This window comes from Rhyacophila brunnea, unplaced genomic scaffold (assembly GCF_057557595.1).
Source record: "Rhyacophila brunnea isolate RB1 unplaced genomic scaffold, BYU_Rbru_1.0 scaffold_2, whole genome shotgun sequence".
NCBI lineage: Eukaryota > Metazoa > Arthropoda > Insecta > Trichoptera > Rhyacophilidae > Rhyacophila > Rhyacophila brunnea.
In genome coordinates this window covers 47,105,211-47,125,735 of record NW_028232859.1, presented here as the reverse complement: position 1 = coordinate 47,125,735, position 20,525 = coordinate 47,105,211, and the positions used below count along the sequence as shown (strand labels likewise).

At 31.6% G+C, this 20,525-nt stretch overlaps 2 protein-coding genes across 4 annotated transcripts in view; both read left to right on the top strand.

Annotated features, from left to right (window-relative positions):
- LOC147072430 (uncharacterized) overlaps positions 1 to 2,642 on the top strand; it is a 289,337-nt gene extending 286,695 nt beyond the window's left edge. For 2 of the 3 annotated variants that reach the window (XR_015070705.1, XM_085947663.1), the window contains one exon: positions 1,160 to 2,642. Coding sequence is in view for 2 of the 3 variants with exons in the window: in XM_085947663.1 (XP_085803789.1) it covers positions 1,160 to 1,179 (20 nt within the window). In the remaining variant the exon portion in view is untranslated. The remainder of the gene's footprint in view (positions 1 to 1,159) is intronic. The other variant, XM_085947662.1, reaches the window with a different exon arrangement.
- Positions 2,643 to 10,298: 7,656 nt separating this feature from the next.
- LOC147072429 (caveolin-2-like) lies at positions 10,299 to 17,866 on the top strand. The gene is made up of 3 exons (XM_085947317.1): positions 10,299 to 10,408; positions 12,638 to 12,817; positions 17,666 to 17,866. The coding sequence occupies exons 1-3, from the start codon at positions 10,337 to 10,339 to the stop codon at positions 17,864 to 17,866; spliced, it is 453 nt and encodes a 150-aa protein (XP_085803443.1). The 5' UTR covers positions 10,299 to 10,336.
- The last annotated feature ends 2,659 nt before the right edge of the window (positions 17,867 to 20,525 follow it).

Sequence of the window (20,525 nt, the reverse complement as noted above, 5' to 3'; positions counted from 1 at the left end):
TAACATGGTGTTGTTAAAACATAGCACTTTTTGACAGTTCAGACGGTTAACGTATTGCAACAATAAACCACCTCAATATGATAAACTACCCTCTATAGCCATCTACAGCCACCTTGTGTATAGAATAGACGGGCAGGTCTGGATAACTTGGCTAGTTGAGACGTGGACAACTTGTCGCAGTAGTTTCGACCCAATATGTTAAATGTCTCACTTTTTGGAATTCAAAATATACAATGGATACATAATAATATGTATATTTTTGTTTCTTTTATCATGTACGATCCTAATAAGATTATATGGACCTCTACAGAGTAGAGGTTTGTATTAACAGATGTTTGCTTTTACGAGAAGTAGCTATGTTAGCTAGCCACTTGCTCAACCTACTAGGTCCATACTCTGGACTCCAAACACAAATTTAAAAACAATACGTGTGTTTTCCAGACCAACGTTCGACCCTGGGACCTACGACATTATAAAGACACTTTTTATCAATCATAATAATTTATGGATAGCGTAATTTTGGTAATATTCGTAGCAGCGATGGATAAAAAATGTGTAATTCTTGAAAATATTAAAGTGTCAAAAATAGGCCTTCACTGATTTAGAATGTCTGATATGACTGATATTAACTGATCACATTTCTGATAATTTAAAAAATGTAAATATAACTATTATTTGTATCTTCCTCTTTTATCAACAACCATTCTTTTGATTTCTCAACGATGCATAAAATGCGCATCATAATCATAAGGGGTCGTCCACATATGACGTCACGCTCTAGGGGGCATCTGATATAATGCAATGATTTTTGACGAAGGGGTGAGGAGGGTCATAGGAAATGAAATGTGACGTCACAAAGTAAACTAGAAAGGGGTATAAGGATATATATTTTATATACATTATACATATACATTTTTTTCTGTTTTTAACGTTTAGGGCGGGGGATCAAAAAAAACGTGATATAGATAGGGGGTAAAAGGTTATGTGACAAAATTGTATGTCATATGTGGACGGGCCCCTAATGAAAATCATCAAAAATTCATGTCAAATCAGATAAATCCCATGTTAACAAACTGAGAATATTCAATTTAATCTTCATCCCAAATACCTCTACATGAATTATTCTCGCATTCTTCTAATCGTGTCTTTTGATTTTCAGGTCAAGTGAAAACTACTTGAACGATGACCTTCATGAAAAGTTCTCAACATCGTTACCGCGTAGAGATAGAGGGACGATGCCACTGTTTTCAATGCAGTAATTTGACAGTACACATTGTTGTGAAAATGCTGTAATGAAATCAAGAAGCGCTGTTTTCTTTTACGAAAGAAATTTTATCGAATCTTTTTGTACAATTGCACATATTTTGTAAAGTATAAAATATTTGTAAATAGGTAAAGGCTTACGTACAAAACAATTACGTATATCGTATTGTTAAAAAAAATTGTTATTTTTTTTAAAAAAGAATCATGATTTTTAGATGAAGACTATTGAAAAAGAAATTTTAATATTTTAAAAAAATCTATGAAATATATTACATAAATTCACATACATTTTATCGTTTTTATAGGTATAACTACTTATTTTTATATTTATTTGGTCAATAATTCGAAACCGGAGAGCCAGTCTATCTTATTTCCAAATAGATAGAACATTTTCTGAAAAATACAATTTAAGATTTTTGGCGGCTTTATGGTTTGAATAATTTCAGGTTTTTATTATTAATAGACACAAAATGTGAATTAGATTTGAGAAATATGATACTTCAAGTACAACACCTGTAATTAATTATTTTTTTGCAAAATCGTGCATACAACACATTCAGCCTGAAGTACGGATATAATAATATAATATATTTTTAAATTTTATTTCAAGGAAGTTTCCCCTGTTTATTATTTACTTTTTTTATTGAAAGTCAATTTCTAAAAATATTTTCAGGCGTTAGGAAAGTAGGTACTTCTATTTTTATATAGTTTTATAGAATAACATTAACTTTGGTGCTAATATTGACAATATTATGTATTTTTATCGATTTTTTCTGAATATATTTTCAAAATATAAGAAATATTAACTTGTTCAATTATATTTTTTTGTAACATTTATTGTCTAATGTAAAATCAAATTATTAATCAATTCGCTTCTATTTTTAGATTTCTTAACACCATAATACATTTACGAGTACAATATACCAAATGAAAACATTCTATCCGTTTAAAATAGTGTATACAATTTATTTTACTACTGTATTTCAGTAAAATATTTAAAATAAACATAGATAATAGATAAATAAGTGTAATATTAAAACCTGTTGACAGGATTAATACGCGTCTAAATCTTATAATATAATATAGTTTAAGTAAATTAAAATATATTTGTCAGTTACCCATTAAATTAATTTGATTCCAATAATACTTATACGTAGGTACTTTGAGCAAACAGAATAATATTATTTATCGATGTTTTCTCCATCTTAGTAATAATAAAATAATAATATGTTAATTAAAACATCTGTTATTCTTATATTAATTAAATATATAGGGTGCCCACTTAAATATTATGTTATATTTATAATTGTTACGTCTGAAATCAATATGTTGTTGAATTTATAAGTAAATTATTGATTTAATTCAGATTATCACGATGCTTACAATTATTATACTCATTTTTTTTAAGAAAAATATTCAAGTCGAAATAATATTATATAAGAATATATTTTTTTAAATAATATAATAATCATTGTGACTAATAAATGTTAAATAAAACAAATCTGTTGCTTATATACTGTATAATAAAATTGTTGTATAATGAATTAATATGTCGTGTCACAAATTGCTCAATTTTTATAAGAAAAGCCGATGTAAATAATGTATTTCAAAAAAATTATATTTTTTATTTCATTTTTATCAAATTGTATTTTATTAACACAAAGACCCAATAAATATTTAATAAATAAATGTTGTTTGTTATTCGTGTAAGCACATACTACTGTTTTTTTTTATAATCAATATAGCCGAGACACAATAAATATAATATAGAATATTATGAAACGATGAAACCGAAACATTTTTCTGTCACACTCAATTTTCGTATACTTCCAGTATATACACAGAGACTTGAAATTCAGTACACAAGTGTTAATGCGGTGACAATACGTTCTATGATCCTGCGCATCTATCATATACACAAGACTGCTTTGGGCCGCTATAGTAGCTATTAGAATTATTTTCATATTTCCATATTATATAACACAGATATTTTAATATTAAAAAAATAATTACCTCTTACTATTTTTTAAATATCTAAGATAAATATAACCACGAAGCGACCCTGTGCAAAGCCGGGTACTTCAGCTAGTTATTATTAAAATAAAAACATCAATTTATGAGAAATACGCATCTTTTACATATTTTATATAGTTTAAGAGGACGCTCTACAGAATCGGCCTTGAGAATTGAAAATATGATTTTTTTACAAATGGTCCATAATAACTGGTCTACTAGTTAATATAAAAAGGTTGCCGCCAATGTTTGTCTCAATAAACTCCCTACAAGTGAAGCTTGTGAAGTGAAGCTATGGGGTGACCAAAAAATAGTACTTTCTAATAAAATTTATTTTCTAATAAATTTACTAATAACATTTAATGTTACTAAATTCAATATGTTTATCAGTTCTTTGGTGGGAAGTATTGCAACTGATATGATGGATATGATAACTTTTTTGATTATGTGTTGGCCACGATATAAACTTAATAATATATTAATAACTTTTTAACCTGAAATTGTCCGACAACTAAACATACGAAGGATGTTGACATACATATCAACCTACATTTTTATTTCATGTGCTATCCAAAAAACATTACTAATGAATAGTGCTTATTTGTAATGTTTAGGACCTACATATTAAAAATAATAGGTATTGTTTAATTCTAATGCATATTTTTTAAAACGTAGAATTTACTGTCTGCCTATAAAAAGAAAGTGACTTTTTATTGCCTGCGCAACTTCACTTTTATACTAGTGAAACAAGTGGTAGGTAAAGCCAATGGGCGAAATTATATATTATATTAAGAGTGCCTAAAAATAATTATTAACATACAGTCACTAGACACATTATTTTTTTATTAATCCATCGGACTGGCGGGCATATAAAAAATGACTATAAAAAATGACTGTCGTTAGAAAAAGTGTCTGACAGGGCTGCCGACGCAATTATTAATTATATTGTACTTTTTAAATTTAATTTATAATATATTTTATTTAAGTTTTGTGCATCTAATGCCGGGTCCACACTGGCGCAAAACAATGTCGCGCGACAACCTCGATAAATTTTACGATAATTATCATAATGGCTTAAAAATTTTTACGATAATTATCATACTTATCGTAAAATTTAACGAGGTTGCCGGCAACATGTTGCCAATTTGGACCCGGCATAATATCCACTGTGGTTCACGTAGTGGCATGTACCTGTTTTTCTGGGGTCAGCTAATTCAAAAAGTAAACACCCATAATAGAATTTTTCCAGTTTTGGTTGCATTATATTCCAACTCATTTCCGATATTATTAATGGAAATTTCTCGGTGTACATAGTAAACAAACCTACGAATAAAAAAAGACAGTAAGGAACACAGTGATTCATCGCAGTAAAAACTGGCAACCAAAATGGATTATATAATATATTCCATCGTATTATTTTCTCGAAATCATAAAGATACTATAATAGTATTTGAGTATCAACCTATGTTCAATTTGAATTGGGTTATAATAATAATATACCCGTAGATATATCAATAGTATGTTTGCCACGATATCCACCCAAGTTATCAGTATGTACTTGCACAGGTTTGATTAAAAACTATGATGAAATTAACATTTTACAAATATTATATTATTTTGACAGCCCTGTTTTCTGATCAGCGTACACGTGCAGGTGGTGTTTATCAAATAATAATGTAAGATTGTCCACAATAATAATAATGTAGAAGGTCGACAATAGTAATAATACTAATAATAATGTTTTTTTTTTAAATAAAATCTCCGATGATTAGTGATTTTTGCCAAAAGATCGATTTAAATTAACGTGCGCACGACGCCGAGGTCGATTTCATACTAAATTATATTTGAATACGGAGCTCTTCAGCCGCCCCTTAATAATTATATGACTGGCTTCAACAATTAGGAGGCTTCCTTTAACATTTTCTGACGGATTTGTTTCAATAGTTGCGTTAAAGAAATTATCCACCGTTGCATATCCTTGCTTGTACGTTTAATATTGCGTGCATTTAAGTTCAATTATAGATTTTACGTTTTTGAGATAGTTATAATGTTTATTTACGTACATTTTTGAAATTAAGATGGATTCTGTAGTGAGGATTTATTACCTGATGTAATTTCCAACCAATTAATAGCGATATGAATGATAGTTTGTATCGAAGTATTAGCACTTATTGTAACAATTATTGTGCGGCTGAAAGCAGTCTTGTGTATAGAATATTATGCGCTTCAACCTTTACGAATAGGCTTACCGTGAACGGTTTTTAGATAGAAATGTAAACAAACATGCATGTCATCTTTAATTGTGTTAACTGTCAATAGTCATGGTATAAATCCATTGTATTAATAATTTTAATAAAACTCATTTTTTTTACACTGAATCCACTTATTATATTAAATTATAGAAGTTGACGAAACCGGTACAATTATTTAATATAAAAAAGTGAATTCAGTACAAAAAAATGTGTTTTATCAAAATTATTAATTAATGGATGTTATCGTTATACTTTTTGAGATAATCAAACTTAAACACATTAACTCACATTAGTGAGCTGTGGAACGAGATTGGGGGTGGACCCCCACTAGTTAAATATAAATTTAATATACATATCTCTAAACAATATGTATATATTAATATAATAAAATCGTTGTTGAAAACTAATCAGAAAAAAAACTGGAAACCGGAGTGGAATGATGTAGAAGAAGCTTTTAACGATTAATGGATCAAACAAAAACTAAGATATTTTTTCAAATCATTTATGTAGGAGCAAATTTTATTGTGTAGGAGTATATTTGTACCTAATATCGATGTTATAATTAAGTTCACCAGAAGTAGATACGTGACAGTGCAAAGAGTAAGGGCCGAGAGAAATTGGGACAGAAGGAAGGGGTCCAGCGAAGGTGCATTCACCCAGCGCTCAGAAAATGATGGAGGGTAATAACACTAATAACACAACCAATAACGGTTTTTCATGAAGCAGGTGAGGTGGTCACCTCTTCATAAATAAGTCTTGAAAAGATGCGTACCTACTTTTCACTAACTGAGTGTACATTTTTTTTAAATAACTCTTTCTGTATGTTAATACTAATTATTGATGATCTATTTTATTGGAATTCAATTGGGTACCCACGATGACCGTGCGGCCTTTTACGTCGTGGGTGCCAGGTTCGAATCCTGGGTCTGGCAAGTACACGTCATATTGTTTTTCAAATTATGTATGTATCTTTGGCCATATCCGCCCCTTAACTGGAGCATATGGACACCACGCGGCACCTCCAAGAATCCCTGTCGCTCGCCAGTCTTCTTGTTTCATTCCAGGTCAAACCAGCATCCCGTAGCTCTGCCGTATAAACTCTGTAGATTGTATTTAGCGGCCTTCCAGGACGCCGGAATCCGGTCGGCTTGAAGAACAGGCAAGCCAGGTTGAAGTTCTCTTCTGGCATCCGCAGCACATGGCCGAGCCAGGCCCAACATCGCCTCTTCACTTTCAGCATGATGAGAGGCTGCTTGCGAACATCTGTTTTCGAAGCTCAGTATACGGTTGCTCTGAGCATTCGTAAGGTGCCATGATTCGCTACAGTAAAGCAGCACCGTCAGAATTCAAGCGTCGAATAGGCGGCATTTGGTTTTGACCGAGTACAATCGTGAGTCCCAGACATTCCGCATCGAGTTGAATGTTGCTCCAGCCATTCCCATTCGGATAGCGAGCTCTTGCTGCAAAATGCCATCTCCCGTGATGTGTACCCCCAGGTACTTGAAGCTGCCGACTCTCTCGATGTTTTGTCCGTCGCTAATCGAAGGGAAATTTGGATCAGGACAGGTACTATTACACAAGACGTTGGTTTTCTTAGCGTTGAAATTGACGCCTGGAATTTATTTATGGAACCTCTAAAAATGTCAGCACATTTGGCCTCCATGTACCTCTGGATCACCATTACCAGTGGACACAGCAGATACGTACCTACAAGTTCGCTTTATTGTTTCATTATTTGTTACATTTAACTACGCTAGATTTTCTTTCAGATATCACAATATGTGCTCTTTATGAATGGTAGGTATTTAGATGTAGGATTGGATTAAATTGATGTCAACTTCTAGCAGTACCTACACTTTAGATTGGAATTATTTCTTTAATGGTCATTCGCTGACCTCGTTTGGTGAGTAACTTGTACATTTCGCGAAAATAGAACAAAGAAAATCCACTCGACAAAAAATCACACGAAAGCTCGGTGGCGGATAAAAAAATCATATAGCCACTTACTTATACGTGATGGTAGAAAAGGCAACTACCACGCGTTATCCAGCCATTGATAACCATATTTCAACGTTAAGGGCGGACGTGCTCAGTGTGGGTCAAAATGGAGCTTTTTTTCTATTTTTAAAGCATAATCCTGGACATTCCTTAAATGTTGTAGATAATCTATTTTAATAATTTTAAAGCCTTATTATTCTTTCGTGTTTCTTATCCACGCGTGTTTGAACATGTACCTAACCGATTTTTTTTAAAACGGTACATGTTCAAACACGCGCGTTAACATCATTTTACTCCCTACTTCAATTAAAGTTTGTCAATTTATGGCTACGGCCGTATGTTGTAGCTTAACCACTGGGGAATGCCAAAAGGAATGGCGTATTTCAAAAAAACACTACCTTATTCTTAAGTCAATAATTATTATAAAGCAATCATTATTCGTAGGAAGTTTATCACACTTGAATGGTCAAAGACATAGCTTATAATTAGTATCTTTAGAATTATCTTGAAATGTGTTCATCTTGCCCATTTTTTGAATATTAAAATGCCTAATTCTTGTCAAATTTGGGATCACAGAGATTATCAATATATTTTTTTATCATAAATATTTCACTATAATAATCTCAACATAAATTATACTGATGGTTTTATAAATGCGTTTAAAAATTAATAAATGTAAAAAATCTTAACACCACTGCACATTTATGTACTGAAATATGACTATATTCTAAAACATTAGAGTGAGAGGTTTAAAAGAATACTATTTTATGTAATAAAAATACTGTATGCAGTCATCAAATGTTTAAAATAAATATAAAGGATAATAAAGCTTCAAATATATATAAATAGATTATCTACAACGTTTAAAGAATGTCCAGGATCATGCTTTGAAAATAGAACAAAAACTTAATTTTGACCTACGCTGAGCATGTCCCCCTTTAAGTATCTTATTAATACTGTCGACCGAAGGTAAGTATATAAATATATATTACGTGAGTGTATTTGTGGATTTGTTATATTTAAAAAAATAAAAAAGCAGGTATCAAGCAAGAATATTAATTATTTAACTCAGCGCTGTCCAACTTCTTTTAGGCGCGGGCCATTTTTTCTTTAGCAAACATTTCGGAACCAAAGAGGATAGGTAAATGAAAAGCCAGTTAATTTCAATTCAAAAGTTATTTTTCATATAAAAAAAATCAAAAATAACACATTACTAGAAATAATAAAAAAAAAAATATTATTAAGTTATTTAATTTTTTTTGTAAAAATTGTTATTCATCGTAAATTAATTACGTTTATAAAACAAAGATTGTACTTATATGTACTTATAAGTTATTTAATGGGAGCATTGTGGCCAAATTTGTTGAGCAACAATTTCTTTTATATCAATATCAACATTTGTTGTGGCAAGTCTAATTATATTTTCAAGCGTGGAGTCCTTCAAGCTATTTCTTTATTTTGATTTGATGTATTTCATGTCAGAGAAGGATCGCACGTAGATAATATGTACCTACTTCCGAACATAGAAATGATTTGAAGTCCAAAATCTCTCATTTTGGGTATTTTTCTATATCCAAAAGTTTGTACACTTCTATTCCAGTTGCTCCACTAGATGCAATAAATGGGTCAGCCTGAAGGTCGCATTATTCCAATTGATATTTAGTATTATACTAAAATGTTTTCATATTTTAATGTATGATGGGTAATTCTCTCCCCAATGTTTGATGAAAAATTTACTGTACAGCTCGCGGGCCGCAATAAAAATTTGACAGGCCGCCAGTTGGACAGCGCTGGTTTAACTAATAACTTTTAAAGACTGATGTCATAGATATGTCTCATTAGATGAGTGTAGTATTTTTATTGTTTATAATAATTACTAATGATCTATTATTAGGTTTTTACGATTTATATACGCTAATCGAGTGTATTATTATTGATAAAGTATGGGGTTTTTTACAAACACTTTAAGTATTCGCCAGGTCGGAGATTCTATTAGGACAAGCTGACAGAGCTTGGAGGCAAAACCACCCTATCACTGAAACCACTGGTGCTACCTTATTGCCAATGGAACCACTGTAGAATAATTTAGCATTGCTTTTTTCTGGCTACAAACTCATTTTCAGTATGATTTCACAACAATTGATTCTAAGATCGATCTACCGTACCTAGATAAATAAGTAACCATAAGTTCTCGACTACTGCCACAGAGCTTTCAAAGGAACTACCATTAACGAGTCGCGCGCATGCAATAGCCGACGTCACGCAACACAGCCTGCGCCGTCCGACGTCGCTTCAGCTTGGACGTCGCGGCGCTTACAAAGCCAAGCACTTAACGAAAACAGTCGCTCTGTAAATATTACATCGGCCGGACATGTAGAAATTCTACTTAAAATCATATATATCCCGGAACAACGTAAAAAGATTACAAACTCAATAAAACAAACATATTTTTATAGATTTATCTCATAATTAACATACCTTAATCAACTTATTATTTTAATATCATAAATTAGAGTTATTTACAACTTGTATACTTTAATACGACGTTTTAACTGTTTTATAAAGACAATATTTTGTTCATCATACTTAAACTGAAGTTACTGTAAACAATTCATTTCATATCTTTTACCATAACATTAAGTTTTTAAATTAGTTTACCTTGTTATATTAAATTGAGTTAAGTAAGAATTGTTTTAAACATTGTTGAATTGCTATTATATTAATTATTAAAAGTAATATTTCATTCACAGAATTACAAAAACTTTTTTGAAAATAAACACGTCTAAGTAAAACGGTGAAAAGTAAACAATATGTCGAAACCCGGAAGTGCCGTCGTTGATTTGGAAGATCGTGATCCAAATAATTTGAACCAACATCTACAGGTAACAAAATTTATATGAAGTACTCCATTAAATGTGAAATATCCTTAATAAGTAGATACCTGTCAAAACTTTTGTTTACAACTTGATCGGTAGTCAGTTACTACTCATAACTGTATCTAAAGTCAATGTGTTTTATAATATTGTAATGCCATTCCAAAGCAGAGATTTACGATAATTCTTCCATCCGATGAATAGTAATAGTATACTCTTTCTTTTATTTGTCTATGGAATGATTATTTAAAAATCTACTTTTCATAATCTTATTTTATTCGCATTAAAATCGTGTATTGAATTATATTGCAGTCCAATTTCAGACATTTTAAACTTTATTATTTTAACACGCCACTCGCTTGCAAAAGGATCATTAAAGTAACATTTATTATTAAATGACGTATAATTAAATATTCTTAGCATGGTGGTATTTAGAAAATCAAATTTGTATCACGCTATGTTTATTTTGCATAACATTATCGCCGTTTCCCTCAATTATTTTAAAATATTTTCTTTTTTTTAAAGATATTTATAACGTTTTTAACATCAAATTTTCTTTGTTCTGTTATCAATTAATATAAGCGTATTTTTTAAATAACTCAGGGGTTGATGACACAATGAGAACAAAGTATGACCATTTTCTGTAAATTAATTTAAACGTTACAATACGTATTCACCAAATATTTTTAGAAATCTGTTTATGTGAATTAATTGTAAAAAAATACAGTTTAATATTATTATTATATTTGTAACGCATAAAATTATTATTTAAAAAGTGCACTCATTTCTTGGTGTATCAATAATTGTCTCTAGTATCCTTATTAATCTAAACATGTAGATATACATAGGTATATTAAATATGTTGAAAAATAAGTACATATTATAGTATCTATGAAATTTTAAAAAAATGTACTAAATTAATAGATTAAGTCTATAAAATATAGAGAAAAAATCACAGTCTTAATCAGGCGAATTTTGATCCATTTTGATTATGGCATTACGAGACTATTATTACATAATTGACCGTTATGATCTTTTTCTGTTATCATTAATTTATTTGTGAGTTGATTCCTCTCCAGACTCAAGACTCTGTTTTCAACATTTATACGTTTAAGAAGTGCAGTCACTTGATGTTCGGATTTTACAATAATTTTAGTGTTTCCGTATTCACGAATAAACTGTGTTTTTCGTTAAAAGGTTTAGGCGATAGTATGTGTCCTTTTCGAACATCTTTTTGCATTGTAAATATTTGAGACAATATGATGGTTTGAGTCATTCAATTATATCCATGCATAGCTTTGATTAAGTATACATTGCAGCTTGATGTTTTTGAGATGTGGTGTTTGGGATACATGCTAATGATTCTATGGATGGCAAAGAGGTCGAAAACATATGTTCAGAAGAAAAGATATAAACTTGAAAAACCAGCTCACTGAAATATATCTCCATAGAATTCTGATACCACATACCCGCAGAGAAAACAATAATTTGATACCAAGAACCAACTCGAAAGAAAAAAAGTTGCCTACATCATAGTCCGACCAAGTGAAAGACTCTGCTGATCTCTTAATATGTTCAGCTATCCAGATAGTGGAATAAAGGAATCGCTGAAGAGACAAAACTTGGACATGAATTTCAATTTATAAGGAAATATAATCTTGAACATTAAGCGACACGAAGACAACGAATTAAACAGATAAATATTTGAAAACAATAATTTAATATCCTAATAAAACCTTATCATCACCATGTTCAATCACTGGTTCATATTATAGAGTGGAGGTTTTAACTATTCGTATTTTGTTTCAACAAGAAATGGATACACTTTCTCAACCTATTAAGTCAATACACTGACTCCAAACATACATTGAAAAATAACGTAGACACGTTACCACTTGGCTATCGTGGGCGTAAAATAATGACATATTATTATAACTACTTTGTAATTATACAAAATCTGAAACACAATATTAACAACGATAATAATATTTCATGTTTCTAACATACACGTGTATTTATAATTGAACGTATTTTCAAGAATCTATTTATACCTACACTACAGTACTTAATTCTTTAATTTTAACAAAATTTATAGAATTATTGTAATATAGTTTATTGTCAATTGTTATATTATTGTAAATTGCGATTGCGAGACAGTCTGTATTTTGTACCAATAACGAAAAAACATTATGTTATTAAAGAGCCATAAAGCAATATTCCGAAAATGTCAATTTCCAGGTGAGGTGGAACGATGTGATTGGTGAACCAGATGGAGTCCGCAGTCCAGAGTGTGCATGGACGCTGAGCAACCACTGCTTTCGGCTTTCAAGGAACTGCTGCTACATCTTTCTCTCCGTTCTGGTCGCCCCTTGCGCCGCTCTTTGCCTTGGATTGACATTTGCTTGCCTGGCATTTGAGGTAATGACCTTTTTTGTATTTCAGCCATTTCGCACAATAGTGAAAATGTAATGGTAAATTTAGATTTTACAAATACCTTTTAAAAAACATGTCAGAATGGAAAACTCGTCCACCAATATACCTATACCATAGTTTTCGAAACGAAACGAAGTAGCGTTTTATAGATATGAATTTTGGTTCTCCGTGTACTAAAAGTATTTATAATTATGTATTACACTTTTATCTTATTTATACTCTTCAAATATAGACTTGTTGAATTAGAAGTCGTTCCTATTTTTAATCGATATTTAACGTAATCATGTATCTTGTCATCATCATCAGCCGGGGTCAATCCACTGCTGGATGAAGGCCTCCCCAAGCTTTCTCCAACTCTCTCGGTCCTGTGTCGTTCGCTGCCACGTATTTCCGCCGAACTTTACCAGTTCGTCAATCCAGCGGCTTTTAGGGCGACCCTGTGGCCGTTTCGTACCCCTTGGGTACCATTGGATGACGGCATTTGTCCAGCGGCCGTCCTTTCGGCGAGCAATGTGCCCCGCCCATCTCCATTTCAGCTGTTTGGCAACGTCTATTACATCGCGTACTCTTGTCTGCTTTCTAACCCATTCGTTTCTTTTACGGTCCTTTCGCGTGATGCCCAACATGCACCTCTCCATGCCTCGCTGTGTGACTCTTAGCCTTTGGACATCTCTCGTGTTGAGGGTCCACGTCTCGCAGCCATACGTGAGCACGGGTAGCACACATTGGTTTAACACCCTACGCTTAAGACATAATGGTAGGTCACTCTTGAAGATACTATTCAGACGTCCGAAAGCACTCCATCCCAGTTTGTTCTTCGAGCAATTTCATCGTGGACACCTGCTGTCCGAGATAGACGTAGCTGCTGACTTGCTCGAGTTGGGTGCCAGAAATACAGATAATCGCAGGGTCCGAAAAACAGTTCCTCATCACTTTTGTCTTTGAGACATTTATCTTTAGACCGACCGTTTGACTGACGTCCGCGAGTTCTTGCATTCTACCTTGGAGGTCTTTCGGGTCTTGTGTATCATGTACATTGTAAATATCATGTACATTATTATGTATCATGAACAATTAATAAAATATATCATGAAATTACTAAGTTTCTCACCTGTTACTCATATGTAGGTAAGTACCATAAAGAAATATGATTAAAACACTGATAAGCGATCGTAGAAAAGCTCCACTTCATAACGATCTAGAATCACGCGATACGGAAGTGCCCTCTTATGTTGTAATGTGTGTAAGTTGACATTTATGTTTTGACATTTTTCGCCCTTTTGTTCTCTTGATATAACTACTATTTTTGTTATCCCAATATAAAGGATTTGATCGAATTCTAACAACTTCAAAATGGATAGAAAAATTCGTTGTACGAACACATTACTAGTGTGAGGCTTAATTTTGTTGAACAATTTTTCACGCAGTGATTTATTGTTATTCTCAACAGATTTTTTTCACAAAATATTTACATTTCCAAAAATACAAGCAATTCATAATGTAATTTTTTCAGATTTTTTAATAAAATAAATCATTCTTGTATACAATTCTCTAATAAATCTCGTGCCATAACAGTTTTTTACACACAGACATCATCTGGAACAGCTTTCGCATTCAAGTATAGATTTCCAACAATATTCTGGGTATTCTATCATTAAAATCTTTATCTAAAGAGCGTTTTTCTGTAAAATTGTTATTAACTATTTCTTTCTCTGCAATAATATGTTTTCTTTTCTCTTTTAACGTATTGTATAATATAATGTATATTATAATATACTGTATTAAAAATATATATATTAATATATCGAGCGTGTTTACATCTGTACATTTTATGGATTGTTTTACACATTTTTTGGCACTATAGTCGTTATTATTATTTTTTAATTTCAACAAAAACATAATTAAACATAGGTACCTACATCATGGCCCCACAGGCCTGAATCTTTGGCAGCTATCTTAGCTTCTATCGCCAAGGTTAAAGGAATTGTTATGCTCTATCTATAGCAGTGTTTCCCAAATTACCAACGTAAAATTAAGGGTAGGTATCCATTTTTTTGTATTCATACATAAATCCATTTCAATTTTTTAGTTATCGGTACCTACACATCATAACATTATGAATATAATATAATCGCGATGCCCTTTTGTGGCACTCAATTAACATGCAACCCCTTGCCATATTGGATTAATAGCTGTTTTTCTTTTGTTAGTCAAAAATTACACCAAAAATAACTATACAATAAAATTCTGTACGTGTATTATCATTGAAATTTATCAATTATCATACATCTTCTTTCGCTTTGTAAATTTTTGCTGATTGATGAATGTTTGATGAATGATGAAATTTGATGAAGATGTAAACAGTGATTACTCCTAGAACACAAAAACACAGAGAATGGCTTATTAATAAAATATTTTATTTGTGTACCAGGATCAAGTTTTTATTTCCTATTATCTATTTCTATATTCTATTCTATATTAACTATTTCTGAAATAATGTGTCAATTTTTCAAATAAACAAAATGGAGTCTACGGGATAATATTATACGGTCATAAAGATGGTAGGTTAGGTGTACCTAAACTCCTAAACATAAATAAATTATAACATCAATCATTGTGGCATAAATAATATAATCTACTTTAGTGCAATGTGTATCAGGATGAAGTACATTAAACTATGTTCCACTTATCTGAGAATGTACAAACATAAAAATAACAAGAAAGGGTAACCAAACAACAATTATTATGGAAACTATAATTTGAAAAACTGTTTTAATCGAGAACAAACTTATATAAGGTTTACTTAATTGATTAAACTTTTTGCAATCTACTTACAATTTATTTGAGTGTTGGATTCCGATAATAATAATTTTAACCGTGTCAGCGGAGACCACACCTGTCACAATATTTTAATCAGGAAAAAGCATTTCAATAGTTTGTTATCAGCGTTATCACATTAGCTTTCAGTGCATTCAATGATACTAATTACATAATATTATTAGTACATTATCTTTTGCACTAATTCTAATTACTAATATACTAGAAGTAGGTACTTCTAATAACTACATACTTAATTAAAGTTTGCATGTGAATGAATATCACACGTTTTATAATTGTATCTATTTTTTAACGTTACAATTTAACACTGTCTAACACTAACTTAATTATTTTAATAATTACAAGACGTAAAGAACTTTTTATATACCACGTTTTTAAATTGTCTGTTGAATCATATAAACTTGATAATTCTATGTATTAATAATTTAGGACAAATAAGGCAATTGTCAACAAATCATTTTTTCGCTATTTTGCAACAAACAAACAAACAAATATAGAATTCTGAAATGTCATTTTGATATCCATAGTAACGCACGTATATATTATTAATTTAGTTGCTAGGACCACCCCCTTACCAACCAATAATAGTGGATTGGATTACGGATTTCTTCCGAATTAACTTTTCATACAAAACAGAATTAACTGAAAATGAATTCAATTCTGCTTAAAGACGGCTATTAAAAGAATGCATTGGCATGGTGTTCTGATATATTCTAAAAGTTTCAAATGTCTAGCTAGTCGGGAAGTTAGTTAAAAATCGATCGCAAGATTTGTACTGGTCAAACAACCATCGGACAAAATACGAGCTAATAAAAACGTTGTGAAACGTAAGCAATCGAACCGAATTCGATATTTGAAATTGCATCGATTATAGGATTATACGATACGATGGTTTCTCACCTCATATTGTTATATTCATCGTGCAAGTGGGCTATTTTCGAGAAGTTTCTTTCAAGATATCGAGAATCGAGATAAAAGTCTACTAAATTTATAGTACCACCAACAATTTAGCAATTATAAGCAGTGCAAGTTTTAACAATATTGGTCTAGTAATTTTTGAGTTATAACACTTTAATAAGAGGCCATTCATAGACTTAAACCGTATGCGATTTAGAACCGTGTGCCATTCATACTACATGATTTCTGTTCATGGAAATATATTTTGACAAAGTATTTATTATTATAATCATCTGATCATATTCGTTTATACATTACACTTACAAACTTAGTGGAAATATATTTTCATGAACAGAAATCATAAGTTTAGTATGCCACACGGTTTCAGTCTATGGATGCCCTCTAAGATAAAAATAAGGCGGGACTTTTAAGGCAGTTTCAATTTATGAGTCAATGGCGAACCTATTACCAATATTGAATGCGCGTTTCGTTTTAAGTGACAAACTTTAATAACTTAAGTATTGAAAAGAACTTATTTTTAACACATGTTTAAGTTTATTCCATATTTCTCCATATTCAAGAATCGTACCTTCTTACAGCCACACCCAGGGTACACAAAATTAATGGGAACTGGCTTACCCTACGGAGTGTGGTAGCAGTTTTGAAGCAGGTTTCGCTTTATTATTTTAGACACAAAGCACGCCGGCTCTCCTCAAATATTGATTACGTGATAAACTTTTCTGCGTATTACGAGATAGACGTATCTATTGAAAATAACGTATATCCCATATTTTTCTACAGTCGAGAAGCATACCATATTATACTACTGACCACATCCCGTAGGGTAAGCCAGTTCCCATTAATGTTGTGTTCACTGACCACACCTATAAGGTAGCCCACTTCTCTCATGTTTGTATTCCCTGGTTATAACCGAACAAACGGGTAAACACTCCAATTTTATTATTAGTGTAACGGATGTGTGCATCGATATACCCCTGTGAATATTTGACTTCATGGTGAAAACATCCCCATACAAATATTCATTCACCCTAGCTTTATATTGACAAATTGTGTTTCATTTTTTTCTTCCTTATTCAGCACATCTGGTGCGTCGCTCCATGCATGCGGGTCCTCAAGATTAGCTGCGCCGCTTGCAGGACTTGCACCAAGTCCTGCGCCCAGGCCGTCGTCACACCATGCGCGGAAGCCTTCGGAAGTTTCTGGGGCGGCATGAAACTCCAGCACTACACCCTTGTCGACCCTCCAGACAGGCGATCTGACGACGTCCTCATGATATGAAGACTAAGTGACGAACAGCCTATCACCCTGCAAGGAGTGTTTACGATTCAGCCAAAAAGTTCATAAGTGCTTATAATAGTAACGATAGGCGATCGAATACCTATGGTCCGATGTGCCAAAAATACTTTCACTTCATTGTTTAAAAAAGGAACTATGACGTCACAAAAATAATCAAATATATCGATCATTCAAACTGTTTCATTGCAGAATTCGAAATTGGAACGTAATTCGAGACAGATATTCTAAGCCTGAAAAAATATGGAAAATCATCACAAGTGTTTCCCTCAATTACCAAAAAATATCGTGTATAATTTTAATTTTTAATAATTACAAGATAAAAAGAACTTTTTATATATAACGTTTTTAAATTTTCTGTTGAAAATTTACTTGATAGAAATACTGAATAAATATAAAATACTGAAATGTCATTTTGACATTTCATTTTGATTTCCATAGTAACGCACGTATATATTAATAATTTAGTTGCTAGGACCACCCCCTTAGCAACCAGTAATAGTATTTTACTTTTTACGGATTTTTCTGAAATAACTTTCTATACAAAACAGAATTAACTGAAAATGAATTCAATTCTACTTAAAGATGGCTAAAAGTATTAAAAGAATGCATTGGCATCGTGTTCTGATATACCTATTCTAAAAGTTTCAAATGTCTAACTAGTCGGTAAGTTACTTAAAAATTGATTGAAAGATTTGTACTGGATAAACAACCACCGGACAAACAAGAATACGACCTAATAAAAACGTTGAAGCCAAGGAAAGTGAATTTAAAACGAAAAAATTCTTGAGTTTATTAGTATGAACGGGAAAATATTCGAGAATATTGTGTGTAATCGTCTAATTGCCTAGTCATTAGTCAGTGTACCTAGTTTGTTATAAATAATTTATATTATCCAATATTAAATTGACATACCTAGTAGATAATATATTTATTTCTATGTTCTATTTCTATAATCAAAGTGTTGTATTATGTTAACTGATATTCTTTAAAATCGTTATTAATTTTCTGTTATGATATTATATAAGTATATTGTTTGTAATTAACATTTTTTTTTTAATTTATTTTATTTTGTTAACTGTCAATTCATGGTGGAACTGCATTGTATTGTTGTTTTTATTTAATAAAACGCAATTTTTATGTAATTTTATTGTATGTATTTTTTGTATTTTTATGTTGAAAATGTCCCTCTGAGGCGGACGAAACCGGTCCTAATCTCTTGATTAAAAGTACATAAAAATTGCGTTTTATTAAATAAAAACAACAATACAACTATTTTTTTAATCAAACGAATAATTCACAAGATTTAAGAGTGCAAAATTCTTTTTATTGAACATACATTTGAAAACACTTATATAACCAATATAAAGCGCTTCGAAGAGTACCTATAGTAAGAACCATTAGTTAAAATTCGTCGCAATTAGATCAGATTTCTATAGCATAGTTGTCAATGCACGTGGGCGCGAATCCTGCTGGGGGTCGTATTTTTTCAAAAAGATTTTTTTCTATTAATTAGATATATATTTCTCAGAAGTGTTTTCAAATTATGTATATACTTATATTGTTTGTAATTTATTTGTGTAGGGAAAAAAACAAAAAACGAGTCAGTGTGTTTATAATAATACAGTATATTTTAATGAATAAGTATGCTTACAGCTTCAATGAAAAATAAATATTGTCCACTGGCAATTTTATCGAAGTCATTTTACCAGGCGGCGAGGCGGATATGAATTTATACAGTTCCATTAAATTTGTACCTGTGGTGGCTGTACTAAAAAATGCTTAGTGATCTATCTACCATTATTGTTATATTTTCACGGGTGAATTGGCGCGATTGTTATTTTATACAAACATTCAAAACGAGCAGTAATATTGAATAGGAATGTAAGAATACAATTATAATTGCGTAGCTATGAATATTTTCATAATTGTTTTGAATTAATCGTTTATTAATCATTTATCCGAATAAACTGAGAGTCAACTGAACGCAAGGGGAGATTCAGTAACGTCCCGCGGGGGTAGGCAGATTGGCCGTCGCTTGGGGGCGGCAGTTACTAGAAGGGCGGCAAATTGAGGAAAATCGTTTGGTATAGAAATAGCGACCTAAACTGAGTACCTACCTAATAACGAAGATATATTTCTTTTAAAAAACTCAGCTCACTGGTTGGAACCAAATGTATTAATTAACATAAAAGGTTTAACATGACTGTATTTTTTGTCGGGTTCACGATGTCTAGTTTACTTCCTTGTCCTTCGACGTCTTTGGTGACCAGAAATGACACGAGCACGAATGATAAAAAATATTGTATAAAAAAATGGGGCGGCATTATGGCCCTGCCCAAGGGCGGAATTTTGTCTAGGGACGTCACTGGCTAGATTTACCCTAGGGCCCGGGACTCTGGCAAAATAAATTTAAAAAAAACAAATCACCGGTCAATCGATGAGTTTTCCATATGTTATGAAATAATTCAAAACGATATTGAAAGTCGCCATTTTAAATGTAGGTATTATTACAATTCTACTAATCATTTTGATTGATACCAGTGGGTCTATTCTATACTTATCGACCGCTAAAGTGATAAATATTATCAAACATAGGGTAGTTGTGTATCAAAGTATTAGCACTTATTATAATTGTTACAAT

Bases quoted from the DNA above. Each gene is read 5' to 3' on its own strand.
- LOC147072429 (XM_085947317.1), top strand. From the start codon at position 10,337: ATGTCGAAACCCGGAAGTGCCGTCGTTGATTTGGAAGATCGTGATCCA. The intron at 10,409-12,637 runs GTAACAAAATTT...GTCAATTTCCAG, and splicing joins ATTTGAACCAACATCTACAG to GTGAGGTGGAACGATGTGAT. The intron at 12,818-17,665 runs GTAATGACCTTT...TTCCTTATTCAG, and splicing joins TTGCTTGCCTGGCATTTGAG to CACATCTGGTGCGTCGCTCC.